The sequence below is a fragment of the Salvelinus alpinus genome, chromosome 16 (genome assembly GCF_045679555.1).
Source record: "Salvelinus alpinus chromosome 16, SLU_Salpinus.1, whole genome shotgun sequence".
NCBI lineage: Eukaryota > Metazoa > Chordata > Actinopteri > Salmoniformes > Salmonidae > Salvelinus > Salvelinus alpinus.
This window is the reverse complement of record NC_092101.1, coordinates 52056445-52073634: the sequence shown is the minus strand read 5'-3', so window position 1 is coordinate 52073634 and position 17190 is coordinate 52056445. Positions and strand designations below refer to the sequence as shown.

The following is a 17190-nucleotide window of genomic DNA, read 5'->3' as shown; positions in this document are numbered from 1 at the left end:
ACAGTAGTGGGATAAAGAACAGTAGTGGGATAAAGAACAGTAGTTTGGGATAAAGAACAGTAGTGTTGGATAAAAAACAGTAGTGTGGGATAAAGAACAGTAGTGTGGGATAAAGAACAGTAGTTTGGGATAAAGAACAGTAGTGGGATAAAGAACAGTAGTGGGATAAAGAACAGTAGTGTGGGATAAAGAACAGTAGTGTGGGATAAAGAACAGTATTGTGGTATAAAGAACAGTAGTGTGGGATAAAGAACAGTAGTGTGGGATAAAGAACAGTAGTGTGGGATAAAGAACAGTAGTGTGGGATAAAGAACAGTAGTTTGGGATAAAGAACAGTAGTGGGATAGAGAACAGTAGTGTGGGATAAAGAACAGTAGTGTGGGATAAAGAACAGTAGTTTGGGATAAAGAACAGTAGTTTGGGATAAAGAACAGTAGTGGGATAAAGAACAGTAGTGGGATAGAGAACAGTAGTGTGGGATAAAGAACAGTAGTGTGGGATAAAGAACAGTAGTTTGGGATAAAGAACAGTAGTGGGATAAAGACCAGTAGTGTGGGATAAAGACCAGTAGTGTGGGATAAAGAACAGTAGTGTGGGATAAAGAACAGTAGTGGGATAAAGAACAGTAGTGGGATAAAGAACAGTAGTGTGGGATAAAGAACAGTAGTGTGGGATAAAGAACAGTAGTTTGGGATAATGAACAGTAGTGTGGGATAAAGAACAGTAGTGTGGGATAAAGAACAGTAGTGGGATAAAGAACAGTAGTGGGATAAAGAACAGTAGTTTGGGATAAAGAACAGTAGTGTTGGATAAAAAACAGTAGTGTGGGATAAAGAACAGTAGTGTGGGATAAAGAACAGTAGTTTGGGATAAAGAACAGTAGTGGGATAAAGAACAGTAGTGGGATAAAGAACAGTAGTGTGGGATAAAGAACAGTAGTGTGGGATAAAGAACAGTATTGTGGTATAAAGAACAGTAGTGTGGGATAAAGAACAGTAGTGTGGGATAAAGAACAGTAGTGTGGGATAAAGAACAGTAGTGTGGGATAAAGAACAGTAGTGTGGGATAAAGAACAGTAGTGGGATAGAGAACAGTAGTGTGGGATAAAGAACAGTAGTGTGGGATAAAGAACAGTAGTTTGGGATAAAGAACAGTAGTTTGGGATAAAGAACAGTAGTGGGATAAAGAACAGTAGTGGGATAGAGAACAGTAGTGTGGGATAAAGAACAGTAGTGTGGGATAAAGAACAGTAGTTTGGGATAAAGAACAGTAGTGGGATAAAGAACAGTAGTGGGATAAAGACCAGTAGTGTGGGATAAAGAACAGTAGTGTGGGATAAAGAACAGTAGTGGGATAAAGAACAGTAGTGGGATAAAGACCAGTAGTGTGGGATAAAGAACAGTAGTTTGGGATAAAGAACAGTAGTGTGGGATAAAGAACAGTAGTGTGGGATAAAGAACAGTAGTGTGGGATAAAGAACAGTAGTGTGGGGTAAAGAACAGTAGTGTGGGATAAAGAACAGTAGTGTGGGATAAAGAACAGTAGTTTGGGATAAAGAACAGTAGTGGGATAAAGAACAGTAGTTGGATAAAGACCAGTAGTGTGGGGTAAAGAACAGTAGTGTGGGATAAAGAACAGTAGTGGGATAAAGACCAGTAGTGTGGGATAAAGAAGAGTAGTTTGGGATAAAGAACAGTAGTGTGGGATAAAGAACAGTAGTTTGGGATAAAGAACAGTAGTGGGATAAAGAACAGTAGTGGGATAAAGAACAGTAGTGTGGGATAAAGAACAGTAGTGTGGGATAAAGAACAGTAGTGTGGGATAAAGAACAGTAGTGGGATAAAGAACAGTAGTGTGGGATAAAGAACAGTAGTGTGGGATAAAGAACAGTAGTTTGGGATAAAGAACAGTAGTGTGGGATAAAGAACAGTAGTTTGGGACAAAGAACAGTAGTTTGGGATAAAGAACAGTAGTGTGGGATAAAGAACAGTAGTGTGGGATAAAGAACAGTAGTTTGGGATAAAGAACAGTAGTGTGGGATAAAGAACAGTAGTGTGGGATAAAGAACAGTAGTGTGGGATAAAGAACAGTAGTGTGGGATAAATAACAGTAGTGTGGGATAAAGAACAGTAGTGTGGGATAAAGAACAGTAGTGGGATAAATCACAGTAGTGTGGGATAAAGAACAGTAGTGTGGGATAAAGAACAGTAGTGTGGGATAAAGAACAGTAGTGTGGGATAAAGAACAGTAGTGTGGGATAAAGAACAGTAGTTTGGGATAAAGAACAGTAGTGTGGGAAAAAGAACAGTAGTGGGATAAAGAACAGTAGTGTGGGATAAAGAACAGTAGTGGGATAAAGAACAGTAGTGTGGGATAAAGAACAGTAGTTTGGGATAAAGAACAGTAGTGTGGGATAAAGAACAGTAGTGTGGGATAAAGAACAGTAGTGTGGGATAAAGAACAGTAGTGTGGGATAAAGAACAGTAGTGTGGGATAAAGAACAGTAGTGTGGGATAAAGAACAGTAGTGGGATAAATCACAGTAGTGTGGGATAAAGAACAGTAGTGTGGGATAAAGAACAGTAGTGTGGGATAAAGAACAGTAGTGTGGGATAAAGAACAGTAGTTGGATAAAGAACAGTAGTGTGGGATAAAGAACAGTAGTGTGGGATAAAGAACAGTAGTGTGGGATAAAGAACAGTAGTGTGGGATTAAGAACAGTAGTGTGGGATAAAGAACAGTAGTGTGGGATAAAGAACAGTAGTGTGGGATAAAGAACAGTAGTGTGGGATAAAGAACAGTAGTGTGGGATAAAGAACAGTAGTGTGGGATAAAGAACAGTAGTGTGGGATAAAGAACAGTAGTGTGGGATAAAGAACAGTAGTGTGGGATAAAGAACAGTAGTGTGGGATAGATGGTGTTGTATTGAGTAAAAATCAAGCAAGTAGGAGGGAGAAGTAGATAGAGTAAAAAGGAGGGAGAGATCAGAAAAGAGATGGTTAGATATGGTTTGATGGTCAGATGGTAAAAGATGGTTAGAGATGGTTAGAGATGGTTAGATGGTTAGATGGTCAGATGGTTAGAGATGGTTAGAGATGGTTAGATGGTTAGAGATGGTTAGAGATGGTTAGATGGTTAGAGATGGTTAGATGGTTAGAGATGGTTAGAGATGGTTAGAGATGGTTAGAGATGGTTAGAGATGGTTAGAGGTGGTTAGAGATGGTTAGAGATGGTTAGAGATGGTTAGAGATGGTTAGATGGTTAGAGATGGTGAGATGGTGAGATGGTTAGAGATGGTTAGAGATGGTTAGAGATGGTTAGATGGTTAGAGATGGTTAGAGATGGTTAGAGATGGTTAGAGATGGTTAGATGGTTAGATGGTTAGAGATGGTTAGAGATGGTTAGATGGTTAGATGGTTAGAGATGGTTAGAGATGGTTAGAGATGGTTAGATGGTTAGATGGTTAGAGATGGTCAGATGGTTAGAGGTGGTTAGAGATGGTTAGAGATGGTTAGATGGTTAGAGGTGGTTAGAGATGGTTAAAGATGGTTAGAGGTGGTTAGAGATGGTTAGAGGTGGTTAGAGATGGTTAGATGGTTAGAGATGGTTAGAGATGGTTAGAGATGGTTAAAGATGGTTAGATGGTTAGAGATGGTTAGAGATGGTTAGAGATGGTTAGATGGTTAGAGGTGGTTAAAGATGGTTAAAGATGGTTAGAGGTGGTTAAAGATGGTTAAAGATGGTTAGAGGTGGTTAGAGGTGGTTAGAGGTGGTTAGAGATGGTTAGATGGTTAGAGATGGTTAGAGGTGGTTAGAGATGGTTAGAGGTGGTTAGATGGTTAGATGGTTAGAGATGGTTAGATGGTTAGATATGGTTAGAGGTGGTTAAAGATGGTTAAAGATGGTTAGAGGTGGTTAGATGGTTAGATGGTTAGAGATGGTTAGATGGTTAAAGGTGGTTAGAGGTGGTTAGATGGTTAGAGGTGGTTAGAGATGGTTAGATGGTTAGAGGTGGTTAGAGATGGTTAGATGGTTAAAGGTGGTTAGTGATGGTTAGATGGTTAAAGGTGGTTAGATGGTTAGAGATGGTTAGAGATGGTTAGATGGTTAGAGGTGGTTAGAGGTGGTTAGATGGTTAGAGATGGTTAGAGGTGGTTAGATGGTTAGATGTGGTTAGATGGTTAGAGGTGGTTAGATGGTTAGAGGTGGTTAGAGATGGTTAGATGGTTAGAGATGGTTAGAGGTGGTTAGATGGTTAGATGTGGTTAGATGGTTAGATGGTTAGAGGTGGTTAGAGATGGTTAGATGGTTAGATGGTTAGAGATGGTTAGAGGTGGTTAGAGATGGTCAGAGATGGTTAGAGATGGTTAGATGGTTAGAGATAGTTAGATGGTTAGATATGGTCAGAGATGGTTAGAGATGGTTAGATGGTTAGAGATGGTTAGATGGTTAGAGGTGGTTAGAGATGGTTAGAGGTGGTTAGAGATGGTTAGAGTGTGAAGGTAGAGAGCAGGCTGTACCTGTTTGGCAGACTGTTCCTGTAAACCCAGGTGGACACTGGCAGGTGAACCCGTTAACCTGGTCTGAGCAGGTACCTCCGTTCTGACAGGGGTAGGACGAACACTCCTCCACATCTACACGCACACCAGAGCGCGCGCGCGCGCACACACACACACACACACACACACACACACACACACACACACACACACACACACACACACACACACACACACACACACACACACACACACACACACACACACACACACACACACACACACACACACACACACACACACACACACACACACACACACACACACACACACACAGAGAAAGCGAGAGGGAGAGTCATGTGGGCGGGTAGAGTCACTGTACTATACAGTCAACACACACAAGGCTGAAAAAAAACAAGGCCGATTTAGTAGAATTGTTCAAGAGGAGCGTTACAGAGAGACCTGGCAGGAGGAGCAGAGAGACCTGGCAGGAGGAGCAGAGACCTGGCAGGAGGAGCAGTATAGACCTGGCAGGAGGAGCAGAGAGACCTGGCAGGAGGGTCAGAGAGACCTGGCAGGAGGAGCATATAGACCTGGCAGGAGGAGCATATAGACCTGGCAGGAGGAGCAGAGAGACCTGGCAGGAGGAGCAGAGAGACCTGGCAGGAGGAGCAGAGAGACCTGGCAGGAGGAGCAGAGAGACCTGGCAGGATGAGCAGAGAGACCTGGCAGGAGGAGCAGAGACCTGGCAGGAGGAGCAGTATAGACCTGGCAGGAGGAGCAGAGAGACCCGGCAGGAGGAGCAGTATAGACCTGGCAGGAGGAGCAGAGAGACCTGGCAGGAAGAGCAGTATAGACCTGGCAGGAGGAGCGTTACAGAGAGACCTGGCAGGAGGAGCAGAGAGACCTGGCAGGAGGAGCAGTATAGACCTGGCAGGAGGAGCGTTACAGAGAGACCTGGCAGGAGGAGCAGAGATACCTGGCAGGAGGAGCAGTATAGACCTGGCAGGAGGAGCAGAGAGACGTGGCAGGAGGAGCAGAGAGACCTGGCAGGAGGAGCAGAGACCTGGCAGGAGGAGCAGAGACCTGGCAGGAGGAGCAGAACGACCTGGCAGAAGGAGCAGAACGACCTGGCAGGAGGAGCGTTACAGAGAGACCTGGCAGGAGGAGCAGAGAGACCTAGCAGAAGGAGCAGAGAGACCCGGCAGTGCCCTCGTATGCTATTACAAGCAGATGTCCCGAAAGGAAAGGTTTTGACAAGCTGACTCTCTTTCCTGGCCGAGCATGGAGTAGGACCCCAAATCCCACTCCTAGTACCTATCCCCTTCCCCCAGAAAAGAGGAGAGAGAGGAGGCGGGGCATGGAGCCCTGTCCAGAAACAACTCCTAGCTCCTATCCCCTTCCCCCAGAAAAGAGGAGATAGAGGAGGCGGGGCATGGAGCCCTGTCCAGAAACAACTCCTAGCTCCTATCCCCTTCCCCCAGAAAAGAGGAGGCGGGGCATGGAGCCCTGTCCAGAAACAACTCCTAGCTCCTATCCCCGAGATCGTATACTAACCCCTAAAACACCTCTTGAGATCTGAGAGGAATGGACAGGTGTAAGCAACATGGCCTACAATTCAACCTATGAAATGCTCTCAGATGCCCACAGGTTGTCTAGAGGAGGAGAGGGGATAAGGGTTGTTTCTGAACAAGGCGGACATGTAATGCAGGCAGAGTAGAGCAGAGCAGTGGGGTGACTGGGGTCAAAGGTCAAAGTTCACTGACTCACCTATCTGGCACCACCTTCCGGTGAATCCAGCCAGACAGGAGCAGGAGAAAGAAGGATTGCCGGTGATGCAGTCATCAATACAGAGACCTCCATTCAGACAGGGTCGAAGGTGTGGACACACAGACGCTGTGGACGAGAGTTAGTTAGTGAGGAGAGACAGAACAGTTAGTTAGTGAGGAGAGACAGAACAGTTAGTTAGTGAGGAGAGACAGAACAGTTAGTTAGTGAGAAGGAGAGACAGAACAGTTAGTTAGTGAGGAGAGACAGAACATTTAGTTAGTGAGGAGAGACAGAACAGTTAGTTAGTGAGGAGAGACAGAACAGTTAGTTAGTGAGGAGAGAAAGAACAGTTAGTTAGTGAGGAGAGACAGAACATTTAGTTAGTGAGGAGAGACAGAACAGTTAGTTGGTGAGGAGAGACAGATCATTTAGTTAGTGAGGAGAGACAGAACATTTAGTTAGTGAGGAGAGACAGAACAGTTAGTTAGTGAGGAGAGACAGAACAGTTAGTTAGTGAGGAGAGACAGAACAATTAGTTAGTGAGGAGAGAGAACAATTAGTTAGTGAGGAGAGACAGAACATTTAGTTAGTGAGGAGAGACAGAACAGTTAGTTAGTGAGGAGAGACAGAACAGTTAGTTAGTGAGGAGAGACAGAACATTTAGTTAGTGAGGAGAGACAGAATAGTTAGTTAGTGAGGAGAGACAGAACAGTTAGTTAGTGAGGAGAGACAGAACAATTAGTTAGTGAGGAGAGAGAACAATTAGTTAGTGAGGAGAGACAGAACATTTAGTTAGTGAGGAGAGAGAACAGTTAGTTAGTGAGGAGACAGAACAGTTAGTTAGTGAGGAGAGATAGAAGTGTTAGTTAGTGAGGAGAGACAGAACATTTAGTTAGTGAGGACAGACAGAACATTTAGTTAGTGAGGAGAGACAGAACAGTTAGTTAGTGAGGAGAGACAGAACAATTAGTTAGTGAGGAGAGAGAACAATTAGTTAGTGAGGAGACATAACAGTTAGTTAGTGAGGAGAGACAGAACATTTAGTTAGTGAGGAGAGACAGAACAGTTAGTTAGTGAGGAGAGACAGAACAGTTAGTTAGTGAGGAGAGACAGAACAGTTAGTTAGTGAGGAGAGACAGAACATTTAGTTAGTGAGGAGAGACAGAACAGTTAGTTAGTGAGGAGAGACAGAACAGTTAGTTAGTGAGGAGAGACAGAACAATTAGTTAGTGAGGAGACATAACAGTTAGTTAGTGAGGAGAGACAGAACATTTAGTTAGTGAGGAGAGACAGAACAGTTAGTTAGTGAGGAGAGACAGAACAGTTAGTTAGTGAGGAGAGACAGAACAGTTAGTTAGTGAGGAGAGACAGAACAGTTAGTTATTGAGGAGAGACAGAACAGTTAGTTAGTGAGGAGAGACAGAACATTTAGTTAGTGAGGAGAGACAGAACAGTTAGTTAGTGAGGAGAGACAGAACATTTAGTTAGTGAGGAGAGACAGAACAGTTAGTTAGTGAGGAGACAGAACAGTTAGTTTGTGAGGAGAGAAAGACCAGTTAGTTAGTGAGGAGAGAGAGAGAACAATTAGTTAGTGAGGAGGAGAGACATAACAGTTAGTTAGTGAGGAGAAACAGAACAGTAAGTTAGTGAGAAGGAGAAACAGAACAGTTAGTTAGTGAGAAGGAGAAACAGAACAGTTAGTTAGTGAAGATAGACAGAACAGTTAGTTAGTGAGGAGAGATATAACAGTTATTGAGGAGAGACAGAACATTTCATTAGTGAGGAGAGACAGTACATTTAGTTAGTGAGGAGAGACAGAACATTTAGTTAGTGAGGAGAGACAGAACAGTTAGTTAGTGAGGAGAAACAGAACATTTAGTTAGTGAGGAGAGACAGAACATTTAGTTAGTGAGGAGAGACAGAACATTTAGTTAGTGAGGAGAGACAGAACAGTTAGTTAGTGAGGAGAGACAGAACAGTTAGTTAGTGAAGAGAGAAAGAACATTTAGTTAGTGAGGAGAGACAGAACAGTTAGTTAGTGAGGAGACAGAACATTTAGTTAGTGAGGAGAGACAGAACATTTAGTTAGTGAGGAGAGAAAGACCAGTTAGTTGGTGAGGAGAGACAGAACATTTAGTTAGTGAGGAAAGACAGAACATTTAGTTAGTGAGGAGAGACAGAACATTTAGTTAGTGAGGAGAGACAGAACAGTTAGTTAGTGAGGAGAGACAGAACAGTTAGTTAGTGAAGAGAGAAAGAACATTTAGTTAGTGAGGAGAGACAGAACAGTTAGTTAGTGAGGAGACAGAACATTTAGTTAGTGAGGAGAGACAGAACATTTAGTTAGTGAGGAGAGAAAGACCAGTTAGTTAGTGAGGAGAGACAGAACATTTAGTTAGTGAGGAGAGACAGAACAGTTAGTTAGTGAGGAGAGAGAGAGAACAATTAGTTAGTGAGGAGAAACAGAACAGTTAGTTAGTGAGAAGGAGAAACAGAACAGTTAGTTAGTGAGGAGAGACAGAACAGTTAGTTAGTGAGGAGAGAGAGAGAACAATTAGTTAGTGAGGAGAAACAGAACAGTTAGTTAGTGAGAAGGAGAAACAGAACAGTTAGTTAGTGAGGAGAGACAGAACATTTAGTTAGTGAGGAGGAGAGACAGAACAGTTAGTTAGTGAGGAGAGAAAGACCAGTTAGTTAGTGAGGAGAGACAGAACAGTTAGTTAGTGAGGAGACAGAACATTTAGTTAGTGAGGAGAGACAGAACATTTAGTTAGTGAGGAGAGACAGAACAGTTAGTTAGTGAGGAGAGACAGATCAGTTAGTTAGTGAAGAGAGACAGAACATTTAGTTAGTGAAGAGAGACAGAACAGTTAGTTAGTGAGAAGGAGATACAGAACAGTTAGTTAGTGAGAAGGAGATACAGAACAGTTAGTTAGTGAGGAGAGACAGAACAGTTAGTTAGTGAAGAGAGACAGAACATTTAGTTAGTGAGGAGAGAGAGAGAACAATTAGTTAGTGAGGAGGAGAGACATAACAGTTAGTTAGTGAGGAGAGACAGATCAGTTAGTTAGTGAAGAGAGACAGAACATTTAGTTAGTGAGGAGAAACAGAACAGTTAGTTAGTGAGAAGGAGATACAGAACAGTTAGTTAGTGAGGAGAGACAGAACAGTTAGTTAGTGAAGAGAGACAGAACATTTAGTTAGTGAGGAGAGAGAGAGAACAATTAGTTAGTGAGGAGGAGAGACATAACAGTTAGTTAGTGAGGAGAAACAGAACAGTTAATTAGTGAGGAGAGACATAACAGTTAGTTAGTGAGGAGAGAAAGACCAGTTAGTTAGTGAGGAGAGACAGAACATTTAGTTAGTGAGGAAAGACAGAACATTTAGTTAGTGAGGAAAGACAGAACATTTAGTTAGTGAAGAGAGAAAGACCAGTTAGTTAGTGAGGAGAGAGAGAGAACAATTAGTTAGTGAGGAGGAGAGACATAACAGTTAGTTAGTGAGGAGAAACAGAACAGTTAGTTATTGAGGAAAGACAGAACAGTTAGTTAGTGAGGAGACAGAACAGTTAGTTAGTGAGGAGAGAGAGAGAACAATTAGTTAGTGAGGAGGAGAGACATAACAGTTAGTTAGTGAGGAGAAACAGAACAGTTAGTTAGTGAGGAGAGACAGAACATTTAGTTAGTGAGGAAAGACAGAACAGTTAGTTAGTGAGGAGACAGAACAGTTAGTTAGTGAAGAGAGAAAGACCAGTTAGTTAGTGAGGAGAGAGAGAGAACAATTAGTTAGTGAGGAGGAGAGACATAACAGTTAGTTAGTGAGGAGAAACAGAACAGTTAGTTAGTGAGGAGAGACAGAACATTTAGTTAGTGAGGAAAGACAGAACATTTAGTTAGTGAGGAGAGACAGAACATTTAGTTAGTGAGGAGAGACAGAACAGTTAGTTAGTGAGGAGAGATAGAAGTGTTAGTTAGTGAAGAGAGAAAGAACATTTAGTTAGTGAGGAGAGACAGAACAGTTAGTTAGTGAGGAGAGACAGAACAGTTAGTTAGTGAGGAGACAGAACATTTAGTTAGTGAGGAGAGACAGAACATTTAGTTAGTGAGGAGAGAAAGACCAGTTAGTTAGTGAGGAGAGACAGAACATTTAGTTAGTGAGGAGAGACAGAACAGTTAGTTAGTGAGGAGAGAGAGAGAACAATTAGTTATTGAGGAGAAACAGAACAGTTAGTTAGTGAGAAGGAGAAACAGAACAGTTAGTTAGTGAGGAGAGACAGAACAGTTAGTTAGTGAGGAGAGATAGAACATTTAGTTAGTGAGGAGGAGAGACAGAACAGTTAGTTAGTGAGGAGAGAAAGACCAGTTAGTTAGTGAGGAGAGACAGAACAGTTAGTTAGTGAGGAGACAGAACATTTAGTTAGTGAGGAGAGACAGAACATTTAGTTAGTGAGGAGAGAAAGACCAGTTAGTTAGTGAGGAGAGACAGAACAGTTAGTTAGTGAGAAGGAGAAACAGAACAGTTAGTTAGTGAGAAGGAGAAACAGAACAGTTAGTTAGTGAAGAGAGACAGAACAGTTAGTTAGTGAGGAGAGATATTACAGTTAGTTAGTGAGGAGAGAGAGAGAACAATTAGTTAGTGAGGAGAGACAGAACAGTTAGTTAGTGAGGAGAGACATAACAGTTAGTTAGTGAGGAGAGACATAACAGTTAGTTAGTGAGGAGAGAGAGAGAACAATTAGTTAGTGAGGAGGAGAGACATAACAGTTAGTTAGTGAGGAGAAACAGAACAGTTAGTTAGTGAGAAGGAGAAACAGAACAGTTAGTTAGTGAAGAGAGACAGAACAGTTAGTTAGTGAGGAGAGATATTACAGTTATTGAGGAGAGACAGAACATTTAGTTAGTGAGGAGAGACAGAACAGTTAGTTAGTGAGGAGAGACAGAACAGTTAGTTAGTGAGGAGAGACAGAACATTTAGTTAGTGAGGAGAGACAGAACATTTAGTTAGTGAGGAGAGACAGAACAGTTAGTTAGTGAGGAGAGACAGAACAGTTAGTTAGTGAGGAGAGACAGAACATTTAGTTAGTGAGGAGAGAAAGAACAGTTAGTTAGTGAGGAGAGACAGAACAGTCAGTTAGTGAGGAGAGACAGAACAGTTAGTTAGTGAGGAGAGACAGAACATTTAGTTAGTGAGGAGAGACAGAACATTTAGTTAGTGAGGAGAGACAGGACAGTTAGTTAGTGAGGAGAGACAGAACAATTAGTTAGTGAGGAGAGAGAACAATTAGTTAGTGAGGAGAGACAGAACATTTAGTTAGTGAGGAGAGAGAACAGTTAGTTAGTGAGGAGACAGAACATTTAGTTAGTGAGGAGAGATAGAAGTGTTAGTTAGTGAGGAGAGACAGAACATTTAGTTAGTGAGGAGAGACAGAACATTTAGTTAGTGAGGAGAAACAGAACATTTAGTTAGTGAGGACAGACAGAACATTTAGTTAGTGAGGAGAGACAGAACAGTTAGTTAGTGAGGAGAGACAGAACAATTAGTTAGTGAGGAGAGATAACAATTAGTTAGTGAGGAGAGACAGAACATTTAGTTAGTGAGGAGACAGAACAGTTAGTTAGTGAGGAGAGATAGAAGTGTTAGTTAGTGAGGAGAGACAGAACATTTAGTTAGTGAGGAGAGACAGAACATTTAGTTAGTGAGAAGGAGAAACAGAACATTTAGTTAGTGAGGAGAAACAGAACAGTTAGTTAGTGAAGAGAGACAGAACAGTTAGTTAGTGAGGAGAGATATTACAGTTAGTGAGGAGAGACAGAACAGTTAGTTATTGAGGAGAGACAGAACATTTCGTTAGTGAGGAGAGACAGAACAGTTAGTTAGTGAGAAGGAGAAACAGAACAGTTAGTTAGTGAAGAGAGACAGAACAGTTAGTTAGTGAGGAGAGATATTACAGTTATTGAGGAGAGACAGAACATTTAGTTAGTGAGGAGAGACAGAACAGTTAGTTAGTGAGGAGAGACAGAACAGTTAGTTAGTGAGGAGAGACAGAACATTTAGTTAGTGAGGAGAGACAGAACATTTAGTTAGTGAGGAGAGACAGAACAGTTAGTTAGTGAGGAGAGACAGAACAGTTAGTTAGTGAGGAGAGACAGAACATTTAGTTAGTGAGGAGAGAAAGAACAGTTAGTTAGTGAGAAGGAGAAACAGAACAGTTAGTTAGTGAAGAGAGACAGAACAGTTAGTTAGTGAGGAGAGATATTACAGTTATTGAGGAGAGACAGAACATTTAGTTAGTGAGGAGAGACAGAACAGTTAGTTAGTGAGGAGAGACAGAACAGTTAGTTAGTGAGGAGAGACAGAACATTTAGTTAGTGAGGAGAGACAGAACATTTAGTTAGTGAGGAGAGACAGAACAGTTAGTTAGTGAGGAGAGACAGAACAGTTAGTTAGTGAGGAGAGACAGAACATTTAGTTAGTGAGGAGAGAAAGAACAGTTAGTTAGTGAGGAGAGACAGAACAGTCAGTTAGTGAGGAGAGACAGAACAGTTAGTTAGTGAGGAGAGACAGAACATTTAGTTAGTGAGGAGAGACAGAACATTTAGTTAGTGAGGAGAGACAGGACAGTTAGTTAGTGAGGAGAGACAGAACAATTAGTTAGTGAGGAGAGAGAACAATTAGTTAGTGAGGAGAGACAGAACATTTAGTTAGTGAGGAGAGAGAACAGTTAGTTAGTGAGGAGACAGAACATTTAGTTAGTGAGGAGAGATAGAAGTGTTAGTTAGTGAGGAGAGACAGAACATTTAGTTAGTGAGGAGAGACAGAACATTTAGTTAGTGAGGAGAAACAGAACATTTAGTTAGTGAGGACAGACAGAACATTTAGTTAGTGAGGAGAGACAGAACAGTTAGTTAGTGAGGAGAGACAGAACAATTAGTTAGTGAGGAGAGATAACAATTAGTTAGTGAGGAGAGACAGAACATTTAGTTAGTGAGGAGACAGAACAGTTAGTTAGTGAGGAGAGATAGAAGTGTTAGTTAGTGAGGAGAGACAGAACATTTAGTTAGTGAGGAGAGACAGAACATTTAGTTAGTGAGAAGGAGAAACAGAACATTTAGTTAGTGAGGAGAAACAGAACAGTTAGTTAGTGAAGAGAGACAGAACAGTTAGTTAGTGAGGAGAGATATTACAGTTAGTGAGGAGAGACAGAACAGTTAGTTATTGAGGAGAGACAGAACATTTCGTTAGTGAGGAGAGACAGAACAGTTAGTTAGTGAGAAGGAGAAACAGAACATTTAGTTAGTGAAGAGAGACAGAACAGTTAGTTAGTGAGGAGAGACAGAACAGTTAGTTAGTGAGGAGAGTAAGAACAGTTAGTTAGTGAGGAGACAGAACAGTTAGTTAGTGAGGAGAGACAGAACATTTCGTTAGTGAGGAGAGACAGAACATTTAGTTAGTGAGGAGAGTAAGAACAGTTAGTTAGTGAGGAGACAGAACAGTTAGTTAGTGAGGAGAGACAGAACATTTCGTTAGTGAGGAGAGACAGAACATTTAGTTAGTGAGGAGAGACAGAACATTTAGTTAGTGAGAAGGAGAAACAGAACATTTAGTTAGTGAGAAGAAACAGAACAGTTAGTTAGTGAAGAGAGACAGAACAGTTAGTTAGTGAGGAGAGATATTACAGTTAGTGAGGAGAGACAGAACAGTTAGTTATTGAGGAGAGACAGAACATTTCGTTAGTGAGGAGAGACAGAACATTTCGTTAGTGAGGAGAGACAGAACAGTTAGTTAGTGAGAAGGAGAAACAGAACAGTTAGTTAGTGAAGAGAGACAGAACAGTTAGTTAGTGAGGAGAGACAGAACAGTTAGTTAGTGAGGAGAGTAAGAACAGTTAGTTAGTGAGGAGACAGAACAGTTAGTTAGTGAGGAGAGACAGAACATTTCGTTAGTGAGGAGAGAGAGAGAACAATTAGTTAGTGAGGAGGAGAGACATAACAGTTAGTTAGTGAGGAGAAACAGAACAGTTAGTTAGTGAGAAGGAGAAACAGAACAGTTAGTTAGTGAGGAGAGACATAACAGTTAGTTAGTGAGGAGAGATATTACAGTTATTGAGGAGAGACAGAACATTTAGTTAGTGAGGAGAGACAGAACAGTTAGTTAGTGAGAAGGAGAAACAGAACAGTTAGTTAGTGAAGAGAGACAGAACAGTTAGTTAGTGAGGAGAGATATTACAGTTATTGAGGAGAGACAGAACATTTAGTTAGTGAGGAGAGACAGAACAGTTAGTTAGTGAGGAGAGACAGAACAGTTAGTTAGTGAGGAGAGACAGAACAGTTAGTTAGTGAGGAGAGACAGAACATTTAGTTAGTGAGGAGAGACAGAACATTTAGTTAGTGAGGAGAGACAGAACATTTAGTTAGTGAGGAGAGACAGAACAGTTAGTTAGTGAGGAGAGACAGAACAGTTAGTTAGTGAGGAGAGACAGAACATTTAGTTAGTGAGGAGAGAAAGAACAGTTAGTTAGTGAGGAGAGACAGAACAGTCAGTTAGTGAGGAGAGACAGAACAGTTAGTTAGTGAGGAGAGACAGAACATTTAGTTAGTGAGGAGAGACAGAACAGTTAGTTAGTGAGGAGAGACAGAACAATTAGTTAGTGAGGAGAGAGAACAATTAGTTAGTGAGGAGAGACAGAACATTTAGTTAGTGAGGAGAGAGAACAGTTAGTTAGTGAGGAGACAGAACATTTAGTTAGTGAGGAGAGATAGAAGTGTTAGTTAGTGAGGAGAGACAGAACATTTAGTTAGTGAGGAGAGACAGAACATTTAGTTAGTGAGGAGAAACAGAACATTTAGTTAGTGAGGACAGACAGAACATTTAGTTAGTGAGGAGAGACAGAACAATTAGTTAGTGAGGAGAGAGAACAATTAGTTAGTGAGGAGACAGAACAGTTAGTTAGTGAGGAGAGATAGAAGTGTTAGTTAGTGAGGAGAGACAGAACATTTAGTTAGTGAGGAGAGACAGAACATTTAGTTAGTGAGAAGGAGAAACAGAACATTTAGTTAGTGAGAAGGAGAAACAGAACAGTTAGTTAGTGAAGAGAGACAGAACAGTTAGTTAGTGAGGAGAGATATTACAGTTAGTGAGGAGAGACAGAACAGTTAGTTATTGAGGAGAGACAGAACATTTCGTTAGTGAGGAGAGACAGAACATTTCGTTAGTGAGGAGAGACAGAACAGTTAGTTAGTGAGAAGGAGAAACAGAACAGTTAGTTAGTGAAGAGAGACAGAACAGTTAGTTAGTGAGGAGAGACAGAACAGTTAGTTAGTGAGGAGAGTAAGAACAGTTAGTTAGTGAGGAGACAGAACAGTTAGTTAGTGAGGAGAGACAGAACATTTCGTTAGTGAGAACAGACAGAACATTTAGTTAGTGAGGAGAGATAGAAGTGTTAGTTAGTGAGGAGAGACAGAACATTTAGTTAGTGAGGAGAGACAGAACATTTAGTTAGTGAGGAGACATAACAGTTAGTTAGTGAGGAGAGACAGAACATTTAGTTATTGAGGAGAGACAGAACATTTAGTTAGTGAGAAGGAGAAACAGAACATTTAGTTAGTGAAGAGAGACAGAACAGTTAGTTAGTGAGGAGAGATATTACAGTTAGTGAGGAGAGACAGAACAGTTAGTTATTGAGGAGAGACAGAACATTTCGTTAGTGAGGAGAGACAGAACATTTCGTTAGTGAGGAGAGACAGAACAGTTAGTTAGTGAGAAGGAGAAACAGAACAGTTAGTTAGTGAAGAGAGACAGAACAGTTAGTTAGTGAGGAGAGACAGAGAAGTTAGTTAGTGAGGAGAGTAAGAACATTTAGTTAGTGAGGAGACAGAACAGTTAGTTAGTGAGGAGAGACAGAACATTTCGTTAGTGAGGAGAGACAGAACATTTAGTTAGTGAGGAGACATAACAGTTAGTTAGTGAGGAGAGACAGAACATTTAGTTATTGAGGAGAGACAGAACATTTAGTTAGTGAGAAGGAGAGACAGAACAGTTAGTTAGTGAGGAGAGACAGAACAGTTAGTTATTGAGGAGAGACAGAACATTTAGTTAGTGAGGAGAGACAGAACATTTAGTTATTGAGGAGAGACAGAACAGTTAGTTAGTGAGGAGAGACAGAACAGTTAGTTAGTGAGGAGAGACAGAACAGTTAGTTAGTGAGAAGGAGAAACAGAACAGTTAGTTAGTGAAGAGAGACAGAACAGTTAGTTAGTGAGGAGAGATATTACAGTTAGTGAGGAGAGACAGAACAGTTAGTTATTGAGGAGAGACAGAACATTTCGTTAGTGAGGAGAGACAGAACATTTCGTTAGTGAGGAGAGACAGAACAGTTAGTTAGTGAGGAGAGACAGAACAGTTAGTTAGTGAGGAGAGACAGAACATTTAGTTAGTGAGGAGAGACAGAACAGTTAGTTAGTGAGGAGAGACAGAACAGTTAGTTAGTGAGGAGAGACAGAACATTTAGTTAGTGAGGAGAGACAGAACATTTAGTTATTGAGGAGAGACAGAACATTTAGTTAGTGAGGAGAGACAGAACAGTTAGTTAGTGAGGAGAGACAGAACAGTTAGTTAGTGAGGAGAGACAGAACAGTTAGTTAGTGAGGAGAGACAGAACATTTAGTTAGTGAGGAGAGACAGAACATTTAGTTAGTGAGGAGAGACAGAACAGTTAGTTAGTGAGGAGAGACAGAACAGTTAGTTAGTGAGGAGAGACAGAACAGTTAGTTAGTGAGGAGAGACAGAACATTTAGTTAGTGAGGAGAGACAGAACATTTAGTTAGTGGGGAGAGACAGAACAGTTAGTTAGTGAGGAGAGACAGAACATTTAGTTAGTGAGGAGAGACAGAACATTTAGTTAGTGAGGAGAGACAGAACATTTA

The 17190-nt window shown here is 41.3% G+C and overlaps 1 protein-coding gene across 2 annotated transcripts in view; it reads right to left on the bottom strand.

Annotated features, from left to right (window-relative positions):
- Window positions 1-17190, bottom strand: part of LOC139541665 (sushi, nidogen and EGF-like domain-containing protein 1) — a 138579-nt gene that overhangs the window by 77197 nt on the left and 44192 nt on the right. For both annotated transcript variants that reach the window (XM_071346579.1, XM_071346580.1), the window contains exons 5-6: window positions 6269-6394; window positions 4520-4633 (exon numbers count right to left, since the gene is read on the bottom strand). In XM_071346579.1, the coding sequence (XP_071202680.1) occupies window positions 4520-4633; window positions 6269-6394 (240 nt within the window). The remainder of the gene's footprint in view (window positions 1-4519; window positions 4634-6268; window positions 6395-17190) is intronic.